The sequence below is a fragment of the Microcaecilia unicolor genome, chromosome 6 (assembly GCF_901765095.1).
Source record: "Microcaecilia unicolor chromosome 6, aMicUni1.1, whole genome shotgun sequence".
NCBI lineage: Eukaryota > Metazoa > Chordata > Amphibia > Gymnophiona > Siphonopidae > Microcaecilia > Microcaecilia unicolor.
The window spans coordinates 168,299,536-168,322,419 of NC_044036.1; the positions used below are offsets into that span (position 1 = coordinate 168,299,536).

The following is a 22,884-nucleotide window of genomic DNA, read 5'->3' on the forward strand; positions in this document are numbered from 1 at the left end:
CTCCATGCTTGACAGTGGGGACGGTGTTCTTTGGGTCATAGGCAGCATTTCTCTTCCTCCAAACACGGCGAGTTGAGTTCATGCCAAAGAGCTCAATTTTTGTCTCATCTGACCACAGCACCTTCTCCCAATCACTCTCGGCATCATCCAGGTGTTCACTGGCAAACTTCAGACGGGCCGTCACATGTGCCTTCCGGAGCAGGGGGACCTTGCGGGCACTGCAGGATTGCAATCCGTTATGTCGTAATGTGTTACCAATGGTTTTCGTGGTGACAGTGGTCCCAGCTGCCTTGAGATCATTGACAAGTTCCCCCCTTGTAGTTGTAGGCTGATTTCTAACCTTCCTCATGATCAAGGATACCCCACGAGGTGAGATTTTGCGTGGAGCCCCAGATCTTTGTCGATTGACAGTCATTTTGTACTTCTTCCATTTTCTTACTATGGCACCAACAGTTGTCTCCTTCTCGCCCAGCGTCTTACTGATGGTTTTGTAGCCCATTCCAGCCTTGTGCAGGTGTATGATCTTGTCCCTGACATCCTTAGACAGCTCCTTGCTCTTGGCCATTTTGTAGAGGTTAGAGTCTGACTGATTCACTGAGTCTGTGGACAGGTGTCTTTCATACAGGTGACCATTGCCGACAGCTGTCTGTCATGCAGGTAACGAGTTGATTTGGAGCATCTACCTGGTCTGTAGGGGCCAGATCTCTTACTGGTTGGTGGGGGATCAAATACTTATTTCCCTCTGCAGAATGCAAATAAATTCATATACTTTCCACAATGTGATTTTCTGGATTTAATTTGTGATGTGCTATCTCTCACTGTTACCAATAACCTACCCTTCAATTATGGGCTGCTCATGTCTTTGTCAGTGGGCAAACTTACAAAATCAGCAAGGGATCAAATACTTATTTCCCCCACTGTATATATATATATATATATATATATATATATATATATATATCGCATACAGATATTCTGTTATTCTTGTTTGTGTTCTCCCCACAGGTGGTTCTTTTTACTGACTTTTTCCACTAAGGACACATGGATGCCCTCCATGAGACATACATAGCTTTCCTACAATATCTGTGCCCCCCCCCTTCATTTGTGTCTGTTGGAAATGGTCTACCTTTCCTAAAACCAAGCATGCACAACACATCTATCAGTAATACGCAAACAATTCTTCTCTATCAGGAACCCTACCCCAACCCAACCATTAGCATCTAGAACCGGTCAAGTTTTCACACGGTGACATTAAAGAACACCCGTGTTTTAAGAGTCAGCACAGTACCTAAGGCCTGCTTGCCCATTTTGCAAATGTTTCAGTGAATGGTTGGGCACCACTAGAAGGGGTATGTATGTGCCTACAGCGTGATATTTAGAGTCCATTCTATAAAGGAGAGTAGGTACCTTCTTTCCTTTGTAGAATATTAGTTTGCCTGGGTACATATTTAAGCATGAGCACTTACGCCAGCTAGTAAAACTTCTGTAAATGCTCACACCTTGATTGCTAATCACAATTTACATGTATAACCATATGCCTCACCCATGTGTATGCCCACCTTCAAACTACATGCCATAGATGCCATGTTATTGAATAGCACATACAAGAATATTGACATGTATACATATATGTATGCACATATGCACGTATATGCTGGTATTCTGGTCATTTATGTACGTTTATGGAGTATAAATGTTGGCCTCCATGTTACAGAATTATATGATCAATTAAAACCTTCTGTATATAGATAGGTAGAAAGCATTCCTTAAATTATCCCTGGGATTCTACATATGACGCCTTAATTTCTGCACGGAAATTGAAACATGTGCTGTAAGAATGCGTGTAACTTAATTGGTTAACTAGTTAATCAACACTGTTCGTTGGATGTCAACGAGCAATTGTCAGCACTAATTGGCATTAATTAAGATTTACGTGCACAAGTTGCTAAGCGTATTCCGCAATGTAGTATGCCTAAATTCTAAGTTGCATAGTTGAAAAGGGGGTGTGGCCATAGGTGGGGCAGGGGTGTTTTTTTAAAATCTGTGCTCGTTGTTATAGAAAGTACCCGCTCCGTGCCCAATTTAGGTGTCGGAATTTGCATCAAGTAGAACATGGCATAAATGGCCGTGACTACATTTGGTCATGTGGAGAGGCACTTGGCATTATTCTATATACTGCATGGAAATTAAACAGATTCTATAAAATTTAGGCGTACTTTACAGAATACGCCTAAGCGTATTTTTTTCCGCATGAAATTTTCAGGCATCATATTTAGAATCTATTCCTATTTGTATTAAGTACAACTGACTTTAAGTAGTCGAGGAAACATCACAGAATACAATACAATGATGAAAGTCAGTATTTATTTTTAATAGAAGTTCACCCTCTTTATGAAGAAAAATTGCAATGGGCCCCATTAAATTCAAACTGTATAAGTTGTCCATGCCAGTTACTCAATTTTCAGCTGTATTTTCCCTTTAATTATCAAATTTCTCATTGTCCTGTGCTTGGGACCATCCTAAATGCAGCCTTTGTGATGTTGCAACAATGAACTTCTTTAAATACTTTTGCCCACTGCTTTATTTCACAGTTACTGTATTTCAATACCAAATGGTGCAGTCATTCTTTTTATTAAGCCATTGTAATCCAGTGCAATGTTCATATTCAAAACTAAAGCCACACTCTTTAATGTTCTGCTCTGTAAAAATGAACCCAACAGCCAAAACAGCTAATGGAGAATTTTAGCATAAATATTTATAACAACTATACACGAAATTTCCAGTGTCTTTCCCGAAATGCATTTGTGATGTCAGGATTTGTGAATATGTATTAGTAAGCTATATACAATATTGAAGTCATTCTGTGCTCTGCCATGCCAGATGGGCTCTCTTTATTTTTGAAATAATTATTGACCTCCTGACTTTTTTTCATTACTCCATAGCTTGTTGGTTTTAAATCTAGTGCATAGTTACCTATGTGCCATCTGTTATGCTGTAAAAATGTTTATTGAATGGACTCTGCAGTAAATGGATTTTTTAAAATGTTGTGGGGTTTTGCCTTTTTGAAGTCCCAGTGTTGTGTTTAGATTTAACTAAGAATATAAATAGATCAGAAGTGGAGTAGGTATAATGAGCAAGAATCAGAGATGAGCATTTGTTAGAAATAACATGCAGTTTCATGTTGTTTTAGAGCCAAAATGATAGGAAAAAATCCAGAATATCTTTGTTCTCTATTTACCTGTTCCACCAAACCCATAATTATATATGCTTCTATCATATCTTATCTCAGCTTATCTTCTTCAAGCTGAATTCGTTGCCAGAGAATGTGGTAAATTTTAAAAAGTTTGGACGGCTTTCTAAAGTAAAAGTCCATAGACCATTATTAAAATGACTTAGGGAAAATCCCCTGCTTATTTCTGGGATAAGCAGCATGAAATGCATTGAACTTTTTGGGGATCTTGTCAGGTATTTGTGACCTGAATTGGCCACTGTTGGAAACAGGATGCTGGGTTTGATGGACCTTTGGTCTGTCCCAGTGTGGCAATAATTATGTACTTCTTATGTAAGGGTCCTAACCTGTTTAGCCATTTCTCATTAAAGCCGTTCCATCTCCTTTAGTATTTTGGTTACCTTTCTCTGAATCTGTTCAAGTTCTACTATATATATATATATATATATATATATATATATATATATATATATATATATATATATATATATATATATATATATATATATATTTAAAGATGGGATGACCAGAACAGCACATCAGTACTGAAAGTGTGGTTACATGGATCAATAAAGAGACATTATAATATTTTTTGTTTCATTCTATATCTCTTTCAGAATAATTCCTAACTTTCTATTTACTTTACTGACCAAGGGGGTGGGGGAGGGAGGAATATGTGCTTCAGTTGCTGTAGCAGCTATTTGGGGGGGGGGGGGGGGGGGTTTGGGGGGGGTAGCACCGGGGCTTGCATTACATGTTTCAGCAGTCTGCTAAGGCATATACCCCCTGCTTCTATAAAGGTTTGCCCAATGTGGGCACCCAAAATTGGGCACAGATCCCAGATTGGTGCCTAAAATAATTCAAGGGCTGCAATGAGTTGTTGGAGCTAACAAGCTTTTAATTTGCAGTAATGATGATTTGGGCACTGATCTGGCTACAGGCTACTCTGTAACAATGAGCACCTAAATTGGATTCCGTGCAACTCAAAAGGGGCGTGGCCATGGAAGGGGCATAGGCAGGTCAGGGGTGTTCACAAAATATGCAGAATAGTGGGATCAATGCCCAAATTGTCCGCCAGGATTTACACCAGGTTTCAGCTAGCATAAATTCTTGTACCCAAGGTTGAGTGCTGCATTCGGCACCCAGAGTTGAGCACCCTGTACAGAATTGCGTTCAGCGCTGCATTTTATCGGCGCTGAATTCTCAGCACCATATATAGAATCTGTCCCATAATGTGGGTCAATGCGGTATGTGCCAGTGCTTTGTGGTGAATGCAAGGCAAATGCTGGACACACCCCTTCTAAAGCACCCTACGATGCCATCAGGAAGGACAGCATATTAAATTTCAAATAAACCATAAGGCATTTACCATGCAGGCTGTGCACTTATTGCATTTTAAGTTTTGCACTTGATATGCAGTAAGTGCACAAATTTACCACAGTTTAGTACATGTGCCCCTTAGTTAATAAGAACATTAGAATTGTCCATCCAGCCCAGTATCCTGTTTCCAGCAGTGGCAAATCCAGGTCATAAGTACCTGGCAGAAACCCATATAGTAGCAACATTCCATGCTACCAGTCCCAGGCAAGTAGTTACTTCCCTATCTCTGCCTCAATAGCAAACTATAGACTTTTCCACCAGGAACTTAATCAAACCTTTTTTAAACCCAGATATGTAAACCGCTGTTAGAGAACATAGAAACGTGTGGAGGTGGATTTTAGAAAGGATGTACAAATTAGAAGCAATGTCCAAGTCAGGACATAACAAGTTCCACTAGTATTTTAAAACAGCCGATGCAGAGCCTGTTTTAAACTAAATCCAGAAACGGACATTTAAACGCCAGTTACTTGTGTCAGGAACACCCATCTTGGAAGCATCAGTATCTAAACTATTAATTGGTTAAACATGAAAACATAGTGCTGGCACATACACATATATGTTGATATTTCAGCAACAATTAACAACACTACTTGCCCAAACATTCTTCTGTGGACTGCATATTCTACAATAAATATACGGCTTTTTCTTTTCCTTATATATTTATTGTGTACATGCAGTCCACATTAGAATTTTTGGGCTAGTAGTGTTGTTAATTGTTATTGGTTTGTACTTAGTTCTTCTCCTTTGTGGATAGAATGTTTCAGAACATACACATCAGCCATTATAGAAACACTAGTGGAACCATGACCATTTCCTCAACAATGAAACGAGCCCTAGGAAGGCTGTCATGTAAGGTTTTTTTTCTCTCTCCCCTGCCCTCCCCTCCATGTCCAGCAATTCTTCCCTCCCTTCCCCTCCATGTCCAGCGATTCTCCTTTTCCCTGCCCTCCCATCCGTGTCCCACGATTCTCTCCTCTACTGTCCTCCCATTCCATCCATGTCCATCAATTCTCCTCTGCCCTGCCCTCCCCTTCCCTTCCTCCCTCCCTCCCCTTGATGTCCCGCGATTCTCTCCTCCCCTTGATTTGTACCTGAATGTTCTCCAGCTGGCGCTGGCTTCCATTCCGTTTGTAACATCCCTTCTGATGTCAGCTCGCCTCCAGCGTTCCCTTCCCTCTCACTGTTCCACCCTCTGATGTCATTACGTCTTGACGCAAGGGCGGGACAGTGAGGGGGAATGGAACACTGGAGGTTGGCTGACATCAGGAGATGTTACGAACCCAGGCAGCCAGGAGATGTTACGAACCCAGGTAGCCAGACATGGAAAGTTGGAGGTGCAAATTATTATATAAGATGTGTGTCTGTTTTTCAAAGTTCTCACAGAGCCTAATATCCTTTCCCAGTTTCATTTTCAGGGGGAGGGGGAAGACATAAAAACACTGGGGGATTAAAGGGGCAACCACCCCAACCTGCAAGTTGAAATTTATCTTTAATTACTTAACTATCTTTAAGACTGTGATATACTCCTGAAAGTAAGGTGCGCCAAAAAGTGGCCTGCACTGGTGCAGTCATGCGTATTGGATGCACGCAGGTCCATTTTTCAGCGCACCTGCAAAAAAAGACCTTTTTTTGGCCGAAAATGGATGTGCGGCAAAATAAAAATTGGCGCACGACCATTTTGGGCCTGATACCTTGCCGCCACCCATTCACTTAGCGGTAAGGTCTCACACGTTAACCAGGTGGTAATCATCAGCAGGTGTAAAATGCTTAACCACAAATGTTCTTAACCACAAGAACATATCAAGTAAAGTCAAACTCAAACATATTGTCACCGTGGAAAGCAGACTGTGGAGTACCACAAGGATCACCGCTATCACCGACCCTCTTCAACTTAATGATGATCCCACTAGCCAAGTCCCTAAGCAACCATGGCCTCAACCCTTTCGTCTACGTAGACGATGTCATAATATACATTCCTTACAAAACCAAACTGACAGAAATCGCCAACAAAATCGAGCTGTTTGAACATCATGGACTCTTGGGCCAATGCATTTCAACTAAAGCTCAATAAAGAAAAAACACATTGTCTTGTCCTCTCGTCCCAACACAACACGGACAACCCCACAAGCATCGACACCCCAGGTCACACCCTTCCTATTTCAGACAGCCTGAAAATCCTTGGCGTCATAATAGACTGCAACCTTACACTGGAGAGCCAAGCAAAATGCACCACAAAGAAAATGTTCCACTCAATGTGGAAGCTCAAACGTGTGAAACAATACTTCCCGAGGGATACCTTTTGTAACTTGATACAATCAATGGTAATAAGCCATCTAGACTACTGCAATGGAATCTATGCAGGATGCAAAGAACAAACCTTAAAGAAACTTCAGACTGCTCAAAACACGACAGCTAGGCTCATGTTTGGAAAAACGCGATTTGAAAGCACAAAACCCCTCCGCGAAAAACTACATTGGCTCCCAATCAAAGAACGCATTGCCTTTAAAATCTGCACCATGGTCCACAAAATTCTCTATGGTGAAGCGCCTGGGTACATGACAGAATTAATCGACCTACCAACCAGAAATGCCTCCGATTCAATACGATCATATTTAAACCTACACTACCCAAGCTGTAAAGGTCTAAAATACAAATCTACCTATGCATCCAGCTTTTCCTACATAAGCACACAATTGTGGATCGCACTACCGAAAACCTTAAAAGCGACCTACGACCACCTAAACTTCCGAAAAATACTAAAAGCCACTCTGTTCAAAAAAGCATACCCTCCCAATCCAACTTAAAGGTCTGACCTTGGCTACACAAGAAGACCGAAGCATGTATGAACACAACACTACTCTCCCACTTTACGACTATTACTGTGACTTTGCCATTTAAATCTCATTTGTTCACACCGGAAACGGCAAACACCTTTCTGGCACTATGTAAGCCACATTGAAACTGCAAATCGGTGGGAAAATGTGGTATACAAATGTAACAAATAAACCAAATAAATAAACCTATTACTGCTCGTTAGCACTGCATGCCAGTGCACGTAGTGGATGTGCGTAAAAATTAAATTACCGCCCGGGCCATGCAGTAGCCGGGCGGTAGTTCTGAACTGGCACGCATTGGGCGTGCATAGGTGCCTATGCGGCTTAGTAAAAGGGCCCCTAAGGTTCGCAGACCCCTTCTGCGTTAATCTTTCAGAGGAAATTCACATAGAAGTACAAAATACAATCGAAAGCCTTTGATCTTGCAGGCCTGCTTTGATTTCAAACGCAGAAAGGCAGTTGTTCTCTCAGACCTGGGGTCCTACATAGAATTTAGTCTTGTGGTGTCACCTGGTAAAACTTGTTTAATAGCACCCAACCCACTGAGAGGTTGCTAACCCACGTTCTCTTTTAGGCACACAGTGCCATCTAGTGAAATTTGCTTAAGTAGCAGCATCAAGAATGTGCCTTAGCCCAGTAGCATAACCCCAGTGGTGTGTGGAAATGGAAATTATAACCCCCAACAAGCAAAGAGAAGACAAAAGTGCAAGAGGTCAAACACCTGCCTAACAGTACCCACAGAATCACCTCACTGCCATGCCCAAACTATTCCCAGCACCCCCAGTTTATCCTTTGGAGGCATAGGTCTGGTGAATGCCAGATCAGCTATTAATGAATCCTCAATGATCCACGATGTCATCTGTGAACAGCATGTAGACATCTTAGCAATAACTGAAACCTGGCTAGATGAGACCTGGGATTTACCTTGTCTGAACTATGCTGAACAGCCAACATCAACCGAGACTAGGGAAACAGGTAGATTGCTAGCTGTCCTGAGTCATGACCTAATCAAACTGTGCAGAATTGCCATCTTCATCTCACAGAATCAGAATCCCTTTCAATCTAAAGAGAAGAAAAATCAATCTGGCTTAAGGTATACCGAGCACCTCATATCAATACATGATCTGTGCAAGAACTGCTCTATCTGATTACAGAGGTGGCTGAATTTCACTTGGTTGGTGATTATTGGAAACTTTATATATCAAAATGCCAAATACAACCACAGCTGTCTTCTTCCTGACAATTAATCACAGAGATGATTAACTGTCAAACCCACAAAAAGGGTCATTCATTTTCAGTATTTATATACTACTTAGACCTAAGTGTTTTACAGTTTCATTTTACAGGTACTGGGTCTGTCCCTAGTGGGCTTACAATCTAAGTAGTACATTGTATCTGGGGCAACGGAAGGTTAAGTGACTTGCCCAGGATCACACAGAGCTGCAGAGGGAACTGAACCCAGTTCCCCAGGTCTACAACCCGTTACACTAACTTTTCCTCCACTTCTAGACTTAGCGTTATGCAAGTGGGTGGACATCTCAGAGCACTGGGGTAACAGTGTTGAAATAACACTTCTATCATGGACAGACCACTTTCTAATCAAATTTTCTATAAGTGACCTCTTGAAATGAATGCCACCTTCCAGAGTTTGGAAGGAAATCAGAGACAAGAAAAATTTGACCACTGATTATTTCCCTAGAGGTCTTGGAATATTGAGATATGGATGAAAAGACAACCACAGTGTCAGAATACACACTCAGCTAAGAACCTAGAGGAAACTGCTCCACCAAAAAAGGTCTTATGCCCATTCACAGATGCTCACCTTGGTTCTCTCCAGAACTTTGATCCCCTAAGGCCGTATCTGGCTAAAGATGTAAAAAATGAACCTATCAAGTAACTTCCAAATCAAAAATATCAACACCATGGAAACGTGAATGCGGAGTACCACAAGGATCACCGCTCTCACCAACCCTTTTCAACTTAATGATGATACCTTTAGCCAAATCGCTATCCGACCAAGGACTCAACCTGTACATATATGCAGACGATGTCACGATATACATCCTGTTCAAACAAGACATAACCGAAATCACAAATGAAATCACACACTGCCTTCAAACAATGAAGTCATGGGCGGACGCATTCCAACTGAAGCTAAATGCGGAAAAAACACAATGTCTCATCCTGTCCTCACAATACAACACAAACAAACCCAATACCATAAACACCCCAGACTACATCCTTCCGGTCTCAGACAGCCTGAAAATTGACCGAAATCTCACACTCGAAGACCATGCGAAAAATACAGCAAAGAAAATGTTCTTTTCAATGTGAAAACTTAAAAGAATCAAACCTTTCTTCCAGAGGGAAGTATTCCGCAGCCTAGTACAATCAATGGTGCTAAGCCATCTAGACTATTGCAATGCCCTCTATGCCGGATGCAAAGAACAAATCATTAAGAAGCTTCAAACCGCTCAAAACACAGCAGCCAGACTCATATTTGGGAAACGAAATACGAAAGCGCCAAACCCCTAAGAGAAAAACTACACTGGCACCCAGTAAAAGAACGAATTGCATTCAAAGTTTGCACCCTGGTCCACAAAATCATTTACGGAGAAGCCCCAACCTATATGTCAGACCTTATAGACTTGCCTATTAGGAACGCAAGAAGATCATCACGCACATTCCTCAATCTCCACTATCCTAACTGTAAAGGGCTAAAATATAAATCCACATACGCGACCAGCTTTTCATACATCTGCACACAGCTATGGAACGCACTGCCGAGGGCCATAAAAACAACACAGGACCTAACCATCTTCCGAAGGCTATTGAAAACATCCATCTTAAATACTAAACAACAACACTATACACGATCTACATAAAACTGAAATCTTATCACATGACAAGCACTACCACTGTAAATCTTATGTCAAATAGGGACTCTCTAAAGTTGATGACCTAACGTAGGTTATAATTTTATTACTCAGGAACCTTCATGCAATGCCATAATGGACTCTTCTCTACCCTGCATGTATTCACACGATATATATATACATATACACCATGATCTGCACCATATATGTTATGTTCCATGTATGTTACCATGTATGCATGCACCTAATGCTATACAATTTGTAATTCTATTACCCGGAAATGGTAACCGCCATTATGGCAAATGTAAGCCACATTGAGCCTGCAAATAGGGTGGAAAATGTGGAATACAAATGCTACAAATAAATAAAAATAAATAAAAGACTGGAAGCAGTGCAAAGAAAAGCTACGAAAATGGTATGGGATTTGCATTGCAAACTGTACGAGGAGAGACTTGCTGATCTGAACATGTATACCTTGGAGGAAAGGAGAAACAGGGGTGACATGATGCAGACATTCAGATATTTGAAAGGTATTAATCCGCATATGAACCTTTTCCGGAGACGGGAAGGTGGTAGAACTAGAGGAAATGAATTGAGGTTGCAGGGGGGCAGACTCAGGAGTAATGTCAGGAAGTATTTTTTCACGGAGAGGGTGGTGGATACATGGAATGCCCTCCCGCAGGGAAGTGGTGGACATGAAAACGGTAATGGAATTCAAACGTGTGTGGGATAAACACAGATGAATCCTGTTTAGAAGGAATGGAATCTTAGCAGACATTGGGTGGCGATGCCAGTATTTGGAGAATAAAACCGGTGCAGGGTGGACTTCTATGGTCTGTGCCCTGAGAAAGGCAGGGACAAATCAAACTCGGATATACATATAAAGTATTACATACCATGTAAAATGAGTTTATCTTGTTGGGCAGACTGGATGGACCATTCAGGTCTTTATCTGCCGTCATTCACTATGTTGCTATGTAAGCATGAAGGATGGAAACTGGAAAGGAGACGCTGGATAAGGACAGTCTATACTACAGGAAACACATGACTAAATCTTTCCAGGAAAAAAAACAATCCCCCTGATTTTCAGCCAGAGGTGGGCAGCACACTTAAAACCCACCATGGGTGCTGAACCCAGATATTCAATGCTGGGCTGCTTCTGGCAACCAGCACTGAAGATTTGATTTCATTTTTGGCCACTGGTTAAACCAGTATTCAGCACTAACTGGTCAGCACAGATAGACAGTACAGCTATTTATGCAGTCCTATTTATACTACTAGTACTACTAATCATTTCTATAGCGCTATGCGCATTCTAGAGGGGCAATGGAGGGTTAAGTGACTTGCTCAAGACCACAGGAGCTGCAGCGGGAATTGAACCCAGGTTGCCAGGATCAAGGCCTGCTGCACTATCCACCAGGCCACTCCTCCACTTTATTATTTATTTATTTGGACTTTGCTCACACCTTTTTCAGTAGTAGCACAAGGTGAGTTACATTCAGGTACACTGGGTATGTCTCTGTCCCAGGAGGGCTCACAATCTAAGTTTGTACCTGAAGCAATGGAGGTTCAACTAACTTACCCAAGATCACAAGGTGCAGCAGTGGGATTTGAAGACTGGTGCTCTAACCACTAGGCCACTCCTAACCTTGCTCAGTTAGTGCTGAATATCAAGTCTGAAGTGTGACCTGCTCTGAGAATGCCTCCGAGATAGCCGGCTCCTAGTTATATGCTAACCTCAGATAACAGGTTATCTCCTGCTGAATATTCACGGATAGCCAGCTATGTGCAATTTAACCTGTCAGTGGTCATTGCTGAACGGTTAAATCGCTTTGAATATTGGGCCCAATATTTCTCTCAATGCGGTGAACAGGCTGCCAATTTGATCAAGCATTAATCAGCATGGTGAATGGACTACTGCTTCCCCCACAACAGAAACAGCCCGTCCAGTTGAAACTGAACTGCAATGATTTTGCTGCATACTTTGGCAACAATATTAAAGTCTCTCCACCCAGGATTTACTAGCAGTCCCATCCTGTCATATCAGTTAACTAGGAACACACAAACTTGCCCTCCCCTCACACAGATATATGGGACTCTTTTTAACCCAGTAACAAAATCACAAGAGGCCTTTGACTGACCACCTGCTCCTCTGACCCCTGTTCATCAAAGATATTAGTAGGCAAGCAGGAACCACAAAAACCATGAACACCTCTCTTTCTAAAGGACAACTAATAACAGCATTAAAAAGGGCAGTGATTAATTCTGTGTTAAAGAACAACCTTTACCAGCACAAGCTCAAAAGTTATTGGCCAGTATCTAACATCCCATTTCTAGGAAAACTTATAGGACAAGCAATCTGTGTTGAGCTCTATGTTTGGCAAGAAGGGAAAAATTGGCTAGATCCATGTCAATCTGGATTCAGAGCCAGTTATGGAACAGAAATGTTCCTTACATCAGTGGCATAGTCGCGGTGGAGCCTTGGGGATCTGGTCCCCGCCTCCCCCTTTGGGCTCAGGCCCCTTCCAAATCTGCGCTGCATCCGTAAAATGGCCGATGGGGGTGCCAAAACCCTGCCAGCCAAAAGAAATTCCCTGCCAAGCCACTCCCCTCCTCTTCATGCTGCTGCACTAACCCAGAAGTCAGGAAGTCCCAGAGTCAGCAACTGGAGGCACCCCGCTAACTTTTGGCTTAGTGCAGCAGCATGAGGAGGAGGGGAGTGGCTCAGCAGGGAAGTTCTTTCACTAGTAGTGAGGCTTCAGCATCCCCCCCCCCAGCAAGGTGATCTTCACAGAAACTGTGACAGGGGATTTGCCTCCGTACTTCTGCCTTTCTCAGTAGCTTTTCACATGTGAACAGCAATATTATGTTAGCATGACTGGCAGAAACAGGTATCAGTCACACAGAACTTGCTGGTTCAGATCCTATATTTATGTTTATTAAAACCTAAGTATCTAAAAAAGGGAAGTTCACAGTGACTGTATGTCAAAATACTAGTTTTTGCTTGGGACGGGGGCTTTGAAATAGTTTTTGTTTTTTCCAGAGGCAGTAGGCAATTTGGCAGGGGTTTTCTTCAATTTTGTATTTTTTTTTGCATTTTTATATTTTGAAATTGTAGAATTTTCCATTTTTTGGTCACTGTAGAGTAAGTATTCACCCGTCCCTTAATTGGATTGAAAAAACGTTTTTATGAATCACCCGATTTTCTCCCCAATGTGGAGTTTTTGTGGCTGATTCTTTTTTCCTTTTTTCATGATTGATATGGACCAATGATATTACCTTGCTTCCCTTTATAGTAGTGGATTTTTTTTTAGTACATTTGGTATTTATCCCTACTGGGAATTTTGAGGTTCCTTTTGTTAAAAATTAATTATACAAATTTCGGTATTGAAATTAGTGGGACAGTGTGTATGATTCACTATACAGTAGCATATGTTCAAACATTTTTTGGATTGGCTAGTGTTTATTAAAACCTACCACTTGACTTTGGTAGAACACAGGGGTTTACATAAAAAAAATGCAATATTTCAAAACACAGAAAAAGAAAAAATGGAACTCCACAAATTTCTGACAGAAAGCCTAAAACAAGCATGCAAGAATCAGTCATTCCAAAATACCACAAAACAATTATAAAAACAGTCACACGTGGAGGGGCTGTGCCCATAGGCAGTCGGTGGCCCAACTGTTTGGGGAGGCTAAAGGGGGTGGGGTTAGGGGTGGAGCCATGGGTGGAGCTTAAATCCATAATTGTCTGATAACACACAGAAAAAATAAATAAATAAAAATAAAAGTCACAATTAATACCTTTTATTAAATATAGATATTAGATATGTATCATATGTCAAAGAATAAAGTGGTTGCTCAAAGCATATACTAACCACAATCGCTCAACTGCAAAACACTATGCACAACTTTGTGCAAAAACACACTCAGAACCTTACTGTACCATAAATATTACACTGGGCAGAACCTAATACACTAATATACCACCTATACGGAAAATGCAGACCGTCAACAATATGAAACAAGGGATCATAATATCACAATTCTCATGTAGAGCCACAAAACACCCTAATTCATGTTCATGTTCATGTTCATGCCATAAATAAGTAAATAAATATAAACTTTTAATGTTGAGCACCTGATTCTCAAAGTGGACATATTCCAAACACTATAATGAAAATAAAATGATTTTTTTTTTCTACCTTTGTTGTCTGGTGACTGTTTTTCTGATCATGCTGGCCCAGTATCCGATTCTGCTGCTATCTGTCCTCTTAACTCCGTTTCCAGGGCTTCCTTTCTTTCCTTTCCTCCTTTCTTCTTCATTTGTGGTCCTCAGCTTCTGCCTATTTTCTTCATTCATGTGCAGTTTTTCTCCTCTCTTTCTTTTCCCTCATCTTATCTCCTTCCTCACTCTTCCCTCCCCTCCATCCATGTCCAGCATTTTTCTCTCTCCCCTCCTCTCCCCTGCCACCCCCTCCCAAGTTGTTCGGCGAATTCCTCCCCCTCCCTCCTCCCTCCAGATCCGGTCCACTCACGTCACCGACCTGACTCTTCTGAGCTGTCAGCGCTAACTCTACCCCTGCCGGCGTTTGCGTTTCAAAATGGCCGCCTCTGGAAGTCTCGGTGGCCATATTTAAAGCGCGAATGCCGGCAGCGCCAGCACAGCGGGGGAGAGTTAGCGCTGACAGCTCAGAAGAGTCAGGTCGGTAACGTGAGGGACCGGGAATGGATCCGGAGGGAGGGGGAGGAGCCGGCTCGCTGCGGCTGGGGAGGCTTAGCCTCCCCAAGCCTTCGATACCGGGCGCCTATGGCTGTGCCTAATTTTTAGCGTTCCACAGATTTTAAAGACCTGGCAAAAAAATAAAAGGAATCTAAGGGGCCCTTTTACTAAGCCACAGCAGGGCTACCACATGGGTAGTGCGTGCAAAATAAGCACTACCTCTGGGGTAGTGCGGGTTCCCAGTGGTAATTACAAAGCCGGCGTGCACTACATTTAACATGGGACTCTCTCTTGTACTGAATCAGTTACTGGTTTAAAAAATGTGCTAATATTAACATGCAAATATACAAAAAAAAAAAAAAAAAAGAAGAACTCTCTCATACAGTGGCAAAAAATAGTAATTTCAACATTAGGCTATGGAGTCTGTAGAGTGCATCTATTTTAAAGGAAATTAAGGGAAAAGCCTCTGAATTTGACACAACCTCCAACCCAAGCAGTCATTTTTCTTCACCCAACGCGTAATTAAACTCTGGAATTCGTTGCCGGAGAACGTGGTGAAGGCGGTTAGCTTGGCAGAGTTTAAAAGGGGGTTAGACAGTTTCCTAAAGGACATGTCCATAGACCGCTACTAAATGAACTTGGGAAAAATCCACAATTCCGGGACTAACATGTATAGAATGTTTGCAAGTTTGGGAAGCTCGCCAGGTGCCCTTGGCCTGGATTGGCCGCTGTCGTGGACAGGATGCTGGGCTCGATGGACCCTTGGTCTTTTCCCAGTGTGGCATTACTTATGTACTTAGTAATAACAAGGGTTGAGAAGACTTTTGCTGGGAATTGTATCATCACAGGCAAAAAACCCTTTAATTCCAAAGTAAGTAAAAAGAGATGCTAAAGGTCGACAGAGTCAGCTCGGGATCCATACAGCATGTGAAAGTCAAAAGAATAACTTAGCTTTCAAGTGCAGGTACAAAGCAACAAGTGGGTCATCGGTCAAACATGTTAACATGCAAACACTTCAAACAATGTGTTGGTTTTTTTTTCATTTGCAGAAACAGACTGAAAGTAAGGGGCCTGACTCCACCTGTGACAACAAGGACGCTATTTTTTAAATTAAGAACCTAACCCCCCCCCCCCCCCTTTCACAAAGCTGCACTAGCTGCTGCTGTGCAGTAATGTCGACACAGCCCTTTTAAAGAGAATGGGTTGTGTTGGCATTACTGCGCAGCAGCCACTGGTGTAGATTTGTGAAAGGGGGGGAGGGGGTAAGTTAATTTACAATAGAAAATAAATTTCAGAAATTACATAGCTATCACAGAAAGAAAAGCAAAAAAAAAAAAAAAAAAAAAAAATATATATATATATATATCCCCGGATTCTATATAGCGCACCTAGCGTTCTGTGCTGAAATCCAAGCATATACCATAACAACGTGCATAACTTAATTGGCTTAACAAGCCAATCAGCATTCTTAAAAGCAATTAATAAGCAGTAATGAGCACTAATTGGCAACAATTAGAATTTAAATACACAACTCCCTAAGCGTAGGCTGTAACGCACTGTTCCTAAATTTTAATGTGTGCAGGCAAAAAGGGACGTGGCTATGGGTATTTCATCGGTGTTCCAGAATTTACGCACGTTGTTATAGAATATGGCCCTCTGTGCCTAAATCTACACTCCAGGATATACGCTACATTTTCATTGGTGTAAATGGATGTGTGTAGTTTTAGATGCTAGGATATCGACTAAGCGTATTCTGCGCCTAAATCTACATGCCGCTTATAGAATACACTTAGAAATGTTTTCCGCACAGATTGTTTTAAGTGCCATGTATAGAATATGGCCCATAGTGTGTGTGTGTTGGGGGGGGGGGGGGGAGAATAGGGGAGTTAGCCAAATAAAATAAAGCCAACATCACAGAGAAATAAGAACGAATCCCCCCCCCCCCCCAAAAGAGAAAAACATAATTGAAGTAATCCCACTACAAGAATACCTTCAACTGGCTACACATTCTTTGCTGTTTAAAGTAGATAAAGTATAAAAGTAGCAGAAATGGGGTCTTTTTACTAAAAGCTGCTTTAAAAGGTGGCCTGCGCTATGTCTAGCGCGTGGGTTTCCCCGTGTGCTGAGAACACTTTTAGCATGGCTGTAAAATGGCTGCATTTTCATTTTTCCTATTAATGGCCAGGTCTAATTTCCAGGCGTGTGGTTATTGGGACGTGAGCCATTACCGATACCTATTTAGTAGACAGAGAGGGCTTACGTGTTAACCGTGTGCTAATCGCTTGGCATGTGGCAGCATAGCTGTGCTAATTAGGAGCGTAGCCAGACTTTGGCAGGAGGGGGGTCCAGAGCTTGAGGTGAGGGGGCACATTTTAGCCTCCCACAGCGCTACCCCCCCCCCCCCCACCACCACCACCACTCCCACCAGCCGAGGTCCTCTTCTTCCGGTGCAAGGCTTTGTTCTGTTTCTGTGAGTCTGACGTCCTGCACATACAACGTGCAGGACATCAGAAACAGAACAAAGCCTTGTGCGGGAAGAAGAGGACCTCGGCTGGCGGGGGTTGGGGGAGTCAGGAGGGTCGTCGGCAGGGGGGGGTCCAAGGCCAAATCTATGGGGGCCAGCAAAGGTAGGGAACGGCAGGTTGGCGGCGGGAGGGAAGTCAGGAGGGTCGTCGGCAGGGGGGGGGGTCCAAGGCAAATCTATGGGGGCCCAGGCCCCCGTGGCCTCACGTAGCTATGCCACTAGTGCTAATCAATTAGCCTACTCTCTGCCCACCAAACATGACCCCAGAGTTATAAAACACAAAGGGCCCCTTTCATTTTTGACACACGTCCAATACGAATGCACGTATCGGACGCGCACCAAGTGGCATTTGGTACGCGTAGGTCATTACCGCCCAGTTACCATGTGAGACTTTACCGCTGGTGGTAAGGTTTCAGACCCAAAATGGACATGCGGCAATTTTCATTTTGCCGCACATCCATTTTTGGCAAAACTTTTTTAAAGGCTTTTTTTTTTGCAGGTTCGCTGAAAAATGATTCTGTGCGCGCCCAAAACATGTGCCTACACTACCGCAGGCCATTTTTAAGTGTAGCTTAGACCCCAAAGTATTTTTTAGTGCCCGAGAAATGCGAACAGATGCCAAATCTACTGCAGGATGCCTAAGCGTGCCTTCCGGTAGTGCATTTTGGCGCACAGGAAACACACGGTATTTCTTATCGCTGCTTAGTACAAGGACCTCATTGTCAACTATGAGGGATTATAACTTCTGGTCTACTTGTATAGCAAGAAAGCCCCCCCCCCCCCCAAAAAAAAAAAAAGTTTCTTGTTTCTACCTACCATTTCTTTGTGGTTTGGATAATATGTCTGTTCGATCAGTGGGAATTTCTCAGCTCCCAAGGCTTTGTAGGTGGATACCAACTGAGCAAACTATAAAAAGAAAAAAAGAAAAGGAAGAATGAACAATATTGTACAGCAAAACAGAGACTATAAAATCCATAGTGGCTCTCTTTCTAAACAGCAGTAAAAGGTTGCCCACTGTGGCGTTGGCGCATGGGATTGCCGTACACTGAGACCACCTGTTACTGCGACTGGTAAAAAGACCTTTTTTTAAAAGGGCCTGTTAATGGTCATACAGCACTGAATATTGGCCAGGGCCTGCATAAATATTTTGTACATAAAAGACTCCCTGATCCCCCTCCTAGCTTCCAAAACTGCCCTCCCTCCTACCCCTTTCCCCAGCCCTCAGGAAGCAAAGACTCTCCCCTCCGTCCCAGAATAAGGCTCCCCACCCCCCAACCCACCCAAGGTCTAGGTAGGCCCCGCCCATGCCTACCTCTATCTCTGGTGGTCCTAGTTGTGTCTTTGGGGGCAGGAGCAAAGTGTCCTTGCTCCTACCCCTTGTGGCTGCCTGTGTAAAATGGCTGCCACAATCTCTAGCAGCAGATCATAGTACTTCATGTAGTACCACAAGCTGCCATGAGAGGTCGTGGCAACCATTTCACACAGGCTTATATGTCCAATTCCGCCTAAATGCATATGATTTGCAATTCTTTTTTTCCCATACTACCACTGTAGATAAAGGTCTTCCATTTTTGAGTGTTTGTCTTCAGTTAGTAAGGGTGTGGCTTACTGCCAACAGATTTAAACTGAACTTGTCAAAATCTCAAATTCTATTTCTCTCTGGTAAAGTCTTTCCTTCATCAGTACCTAAGACTTTTGTGTTGGATGATTTGGAGATTTCTATTGTCACTAGTTTGAAATATTTAGGTGTCTAGGTTAATTCTACTCTCTCTTTGACTGAACAATTAAAGGGGGGTCTTTTACTAAAGCTTAGCTGAAGTTATTTCCAGCAGGGCCCATTTTATTCCTATGGGCCCTGCTGCAGATAACTCGAGCTAAGCTTTAGTAAAAGACCTCCAAAATGTACAACTCAAAATTTTTTTTAAAAACTTAGGGCCTTGTTTAGTTAGCTGCACTGTAGATGTGCTAGCATTTTTAGTGTGTGCTAATACTAGAGACACCCATATATTAGTAAACGGGGCCCTAAGATTGAATGAAGGATTTTTTAATCTTCTTCAAACTTCAGAACTGTGGTACAAGCCTTTGTTATATCTTTATGAGATTATTGCAATGCTCATTATTTAGACTTGCCAGCTTATAAGCTTCGAACCTTACAAATTTGTCAAAACGTTATGGCTATTTAACTTATTTTGATCAAATTTCACCTGTTTTAAAGGAATTGCACTGGCTACCCATAGTCTGGAGGATACAATTTAAAATCTTAACCTTGATCCATAAAGCTTTGAATGACAATTTCCCTCTGACTTTAGCAAGTTTTTTGAAAATCTATAGACCAGGTAGATCTGAATTTAAATTGTCATTTAGAGGGGCATAATCGAACGGGGCCAGCCATCTCTAAGGCCGGACCCGGAAAGTGGCATACCCGACCGTATTATCGAAACAAGATGGCCGGCCATCTTTTGTTTCGATAATAGAGTTGGGGCCGGCCAAATCTCAACATTTGGGCCGGCCTTAGAGATGGCCGGCGTTAGAGATTGCCACCATTGATTGGTTTTTGCCGATAATGGAAACTAATGGCTGCCATCTCAAACCCGGCCAAATCCAATGCATTTGGTCATGGGAGGAGCCAGCATTTATAGTGCAGTGGTCCCCCTCACATGCCAGGACACCAACCGGGCACCCTAGGGGGCACTGCAGTGGATTTCACAAATTGCTCCCAAGTGCATAGCTCCCCTACCTTGAGTGCTGAGCCCCCCCAAAACCCCTAAAGCCACTACCCATCACTGTACAACACTACCATAGCCCTTTTTTTTGTTACATTTGTACCCCGTGCTTTCCCACTCATGGCAGGCTCAATGCGGCTTACATGGGGCAATGGAGGGTTAAGTGACTTGCCCAGAGTCACGAGGAGCTGCCTGTGCCTGAAGTGGGAATCGAACTCAGTTCCTCAGTTCCCCAGGACCAAAGTCCACCACCCTAACCACTAGGCCACTCCTCCACTGTGGGTGAAGGGGGGCACCTAGATGTGGGTACAGTGGGTTTCGGGTGGGTTTTGGAGGGCTCACATTTACCACCACAAGTGTAACAGGTAGGGAGGGATGGGCCAGGGTCCGCCTGCCTGAAGTCCACCGCAGCACCCACTAAAACTGCTCCAGGGACCTGCATACTGCTGTCATGGAGCTGGGTATGACATTTGAGGCTGGCATAGAGGTTGGCACAAAAATGTTAAAACATTTTGGGGTGGGGGGTGGGAGGGGGTTGGTGACCACTGGAGGAGGAGGAGTAAGGGGAGGTGATCCCCGATTCCCTCCGATGGTCATCTGGTCAGTTGGAGCACATTTTTGAGGCTTGGTCCTAAAAATAAATGGACCAAGTGAAGCCGGCCAAGTGCTCGTCAGAGCCGGCCTTCTTTTTTCCATTATCGGCCGAAGGCAGCCATCTCGTAAACACACCCGTTCCGCCTTCCGTATCCTGCCAAAACGCCCCCTTTAACTTTGGCCGGCCCTGCGACGGAAAGCAGTTGAAGCCGGCCAAAATCGGCTTTTGATTATACCGATTTGGCCGGGTTTAGGAGATGGCCGGCCATCTCCCGATTTATGTCGGAAGATGACCGCCCTTCTCCTTCGAAAATAAGCAGGTTAATGTCCTGTCTTTTCAACATGTTTGATTGGATATATATCATTGTTCTATTTTTTTATACTGAGGGGGCTGTTTTATGGAATGAATTGCCAGAAACACTGCATAAAATCTGCTCATCAGCGCACTTTAGAAAGTAACGGAAAGCATATATCCTTACTCAAGCATTTGCTGATATTTAGGTCTATATTACTTTTAGAGTAACTGCTGTGATGGATAATTTCATGTTTGACTGCTGCTTAAACATATTATTTTTATATCTGTGGCTAATATGTTAATTTTGTGTTAGGAATGATTCTATTGTGTGTGCTATTCTGGAAACTGCCTAGGATCGTGAGATAAAGCAGTGTAAACATTTTTAAAAATAAATAAAGGGTCTGTTTACTAAGGTGCACTGAAAATGGCTTATGGTAGTGTAGGCCAGGGGCGTATCTGCGTGGGGCCACAGGGGCCTGGGCCCCCCGCAGATTTTGCCCTGGACCTCCCTACCGCCGCCAACCCTCCCCCGCCGTTGCTGTCGCCTACCTTCGCTGGCAGGGGACCCCAACCCCCGCCAGCCGAGGTCCGCTTCCTCCTGCCGCTGCCGGCTGCCTTTAAAAGAATTCCTTCAGCTGGCGGGGGACCCCCAACCCCTGCCAGCCAAGCCGAGGTCCTTTCATTTCTTCCACTGCAGTCTGCAAGGCTGGCGCCGAAAGTTTCTTCTGAGTCTGACGTCCTGCACGTACAACGTGCAGCGATGTCAGACTCAGAAGAAACTTTCGGCGCCAGCTTTGCAGACTGCAGTGGAAGAAATGAAAGGACCTCGGCTTGGATGGCGGGGGTTGGGGGTCCCCCGCCACCTGAAGGAATTCTTTTAAAAGCAGCCGGCAGCGGCAGGAGGAAGCGGACCTCGGCTGGCGGGGGTTGGGGTCCTCCGCCAGCGAAGGTAGGCGACAGCAACGACGGGGGGAGGTTGGCAATGGCAGCGGCTGGGGGGAGGGGGATCGGCAATGGTGGCGGCAGCGGCGGCGGTGGGGAGACTATAATGTACCCCCTCACTCTGGCCCTGGCCCCCCTACCGCCGCAGTTCAGATACGCCCCTGGTGTAGGCGCGGGTTTTGGGTGCGTGCTGATCCATTTTTTTAGCGCACCTGTAAAAAAGGTCTTTTTTTGCCATAAATGGACTAGTACTAGCAGATAGACCCGAAGAAAAAGAAAAATCAACAATATGCTGGATAAGTGAATTTCTCACCTTCAGAGCAAGAGCATTACTGATGCAGAACTCTAAATGGCTTAATTTAAATGAAAAATGAATGATGTTCATCAATACAAAGAAACTGACCACATAGGTCATCTCTGATTAGTAGAGCAGTTAGAAACTTAATGAGTTTCAAACGAAGCACTTAATCAAGAAACAGATCACTGATATACAAAAGGGCAAATATTCTCTTTAAATATTGAGGCGCAATTATAAGAATAATTTAGCTAATCAGTCAGTCTTTGGCAGTCAGTTACAAAAACAAGCTGAAGGGCTTTAGTAGGTCACAGTAAACGTTACCCAAAGGTTAAGCATACCATGAATTCACTAATCACATCCTGTTCACTATGGGAGTCTTCTGCTAAGCCACAGTAGTGTTTTTAGCTCACGGTAGAAATCAGTTGGCGGTAAATGCCGAGACGCCTATTATATTTCTGTGGGCGTC

General features: G+C 43.3%; 1 protein-coding gene across 1 annotated transcript in view; it reads right to left on the reverse strand.

Moving 5' to 3' along the window:
* The window catches only part of SYN2 (synapsin II), a 519,321-nt gene that overhangs the window by 215,288 nt on the left and 281,149 nt on the right, over positions 1-22,884 (reverse strand). Inside the window, exon 5 of the mRNA XM_030205570.1 lies at positions 18,383-18,472. Coding sequence (XP_030061430.1) covers positions 18,383-18,472 — 90 coding nt within the window. The remainder of the gene's footprint in view (positions 1-18,382; positions 18,473-22,884) is intronic.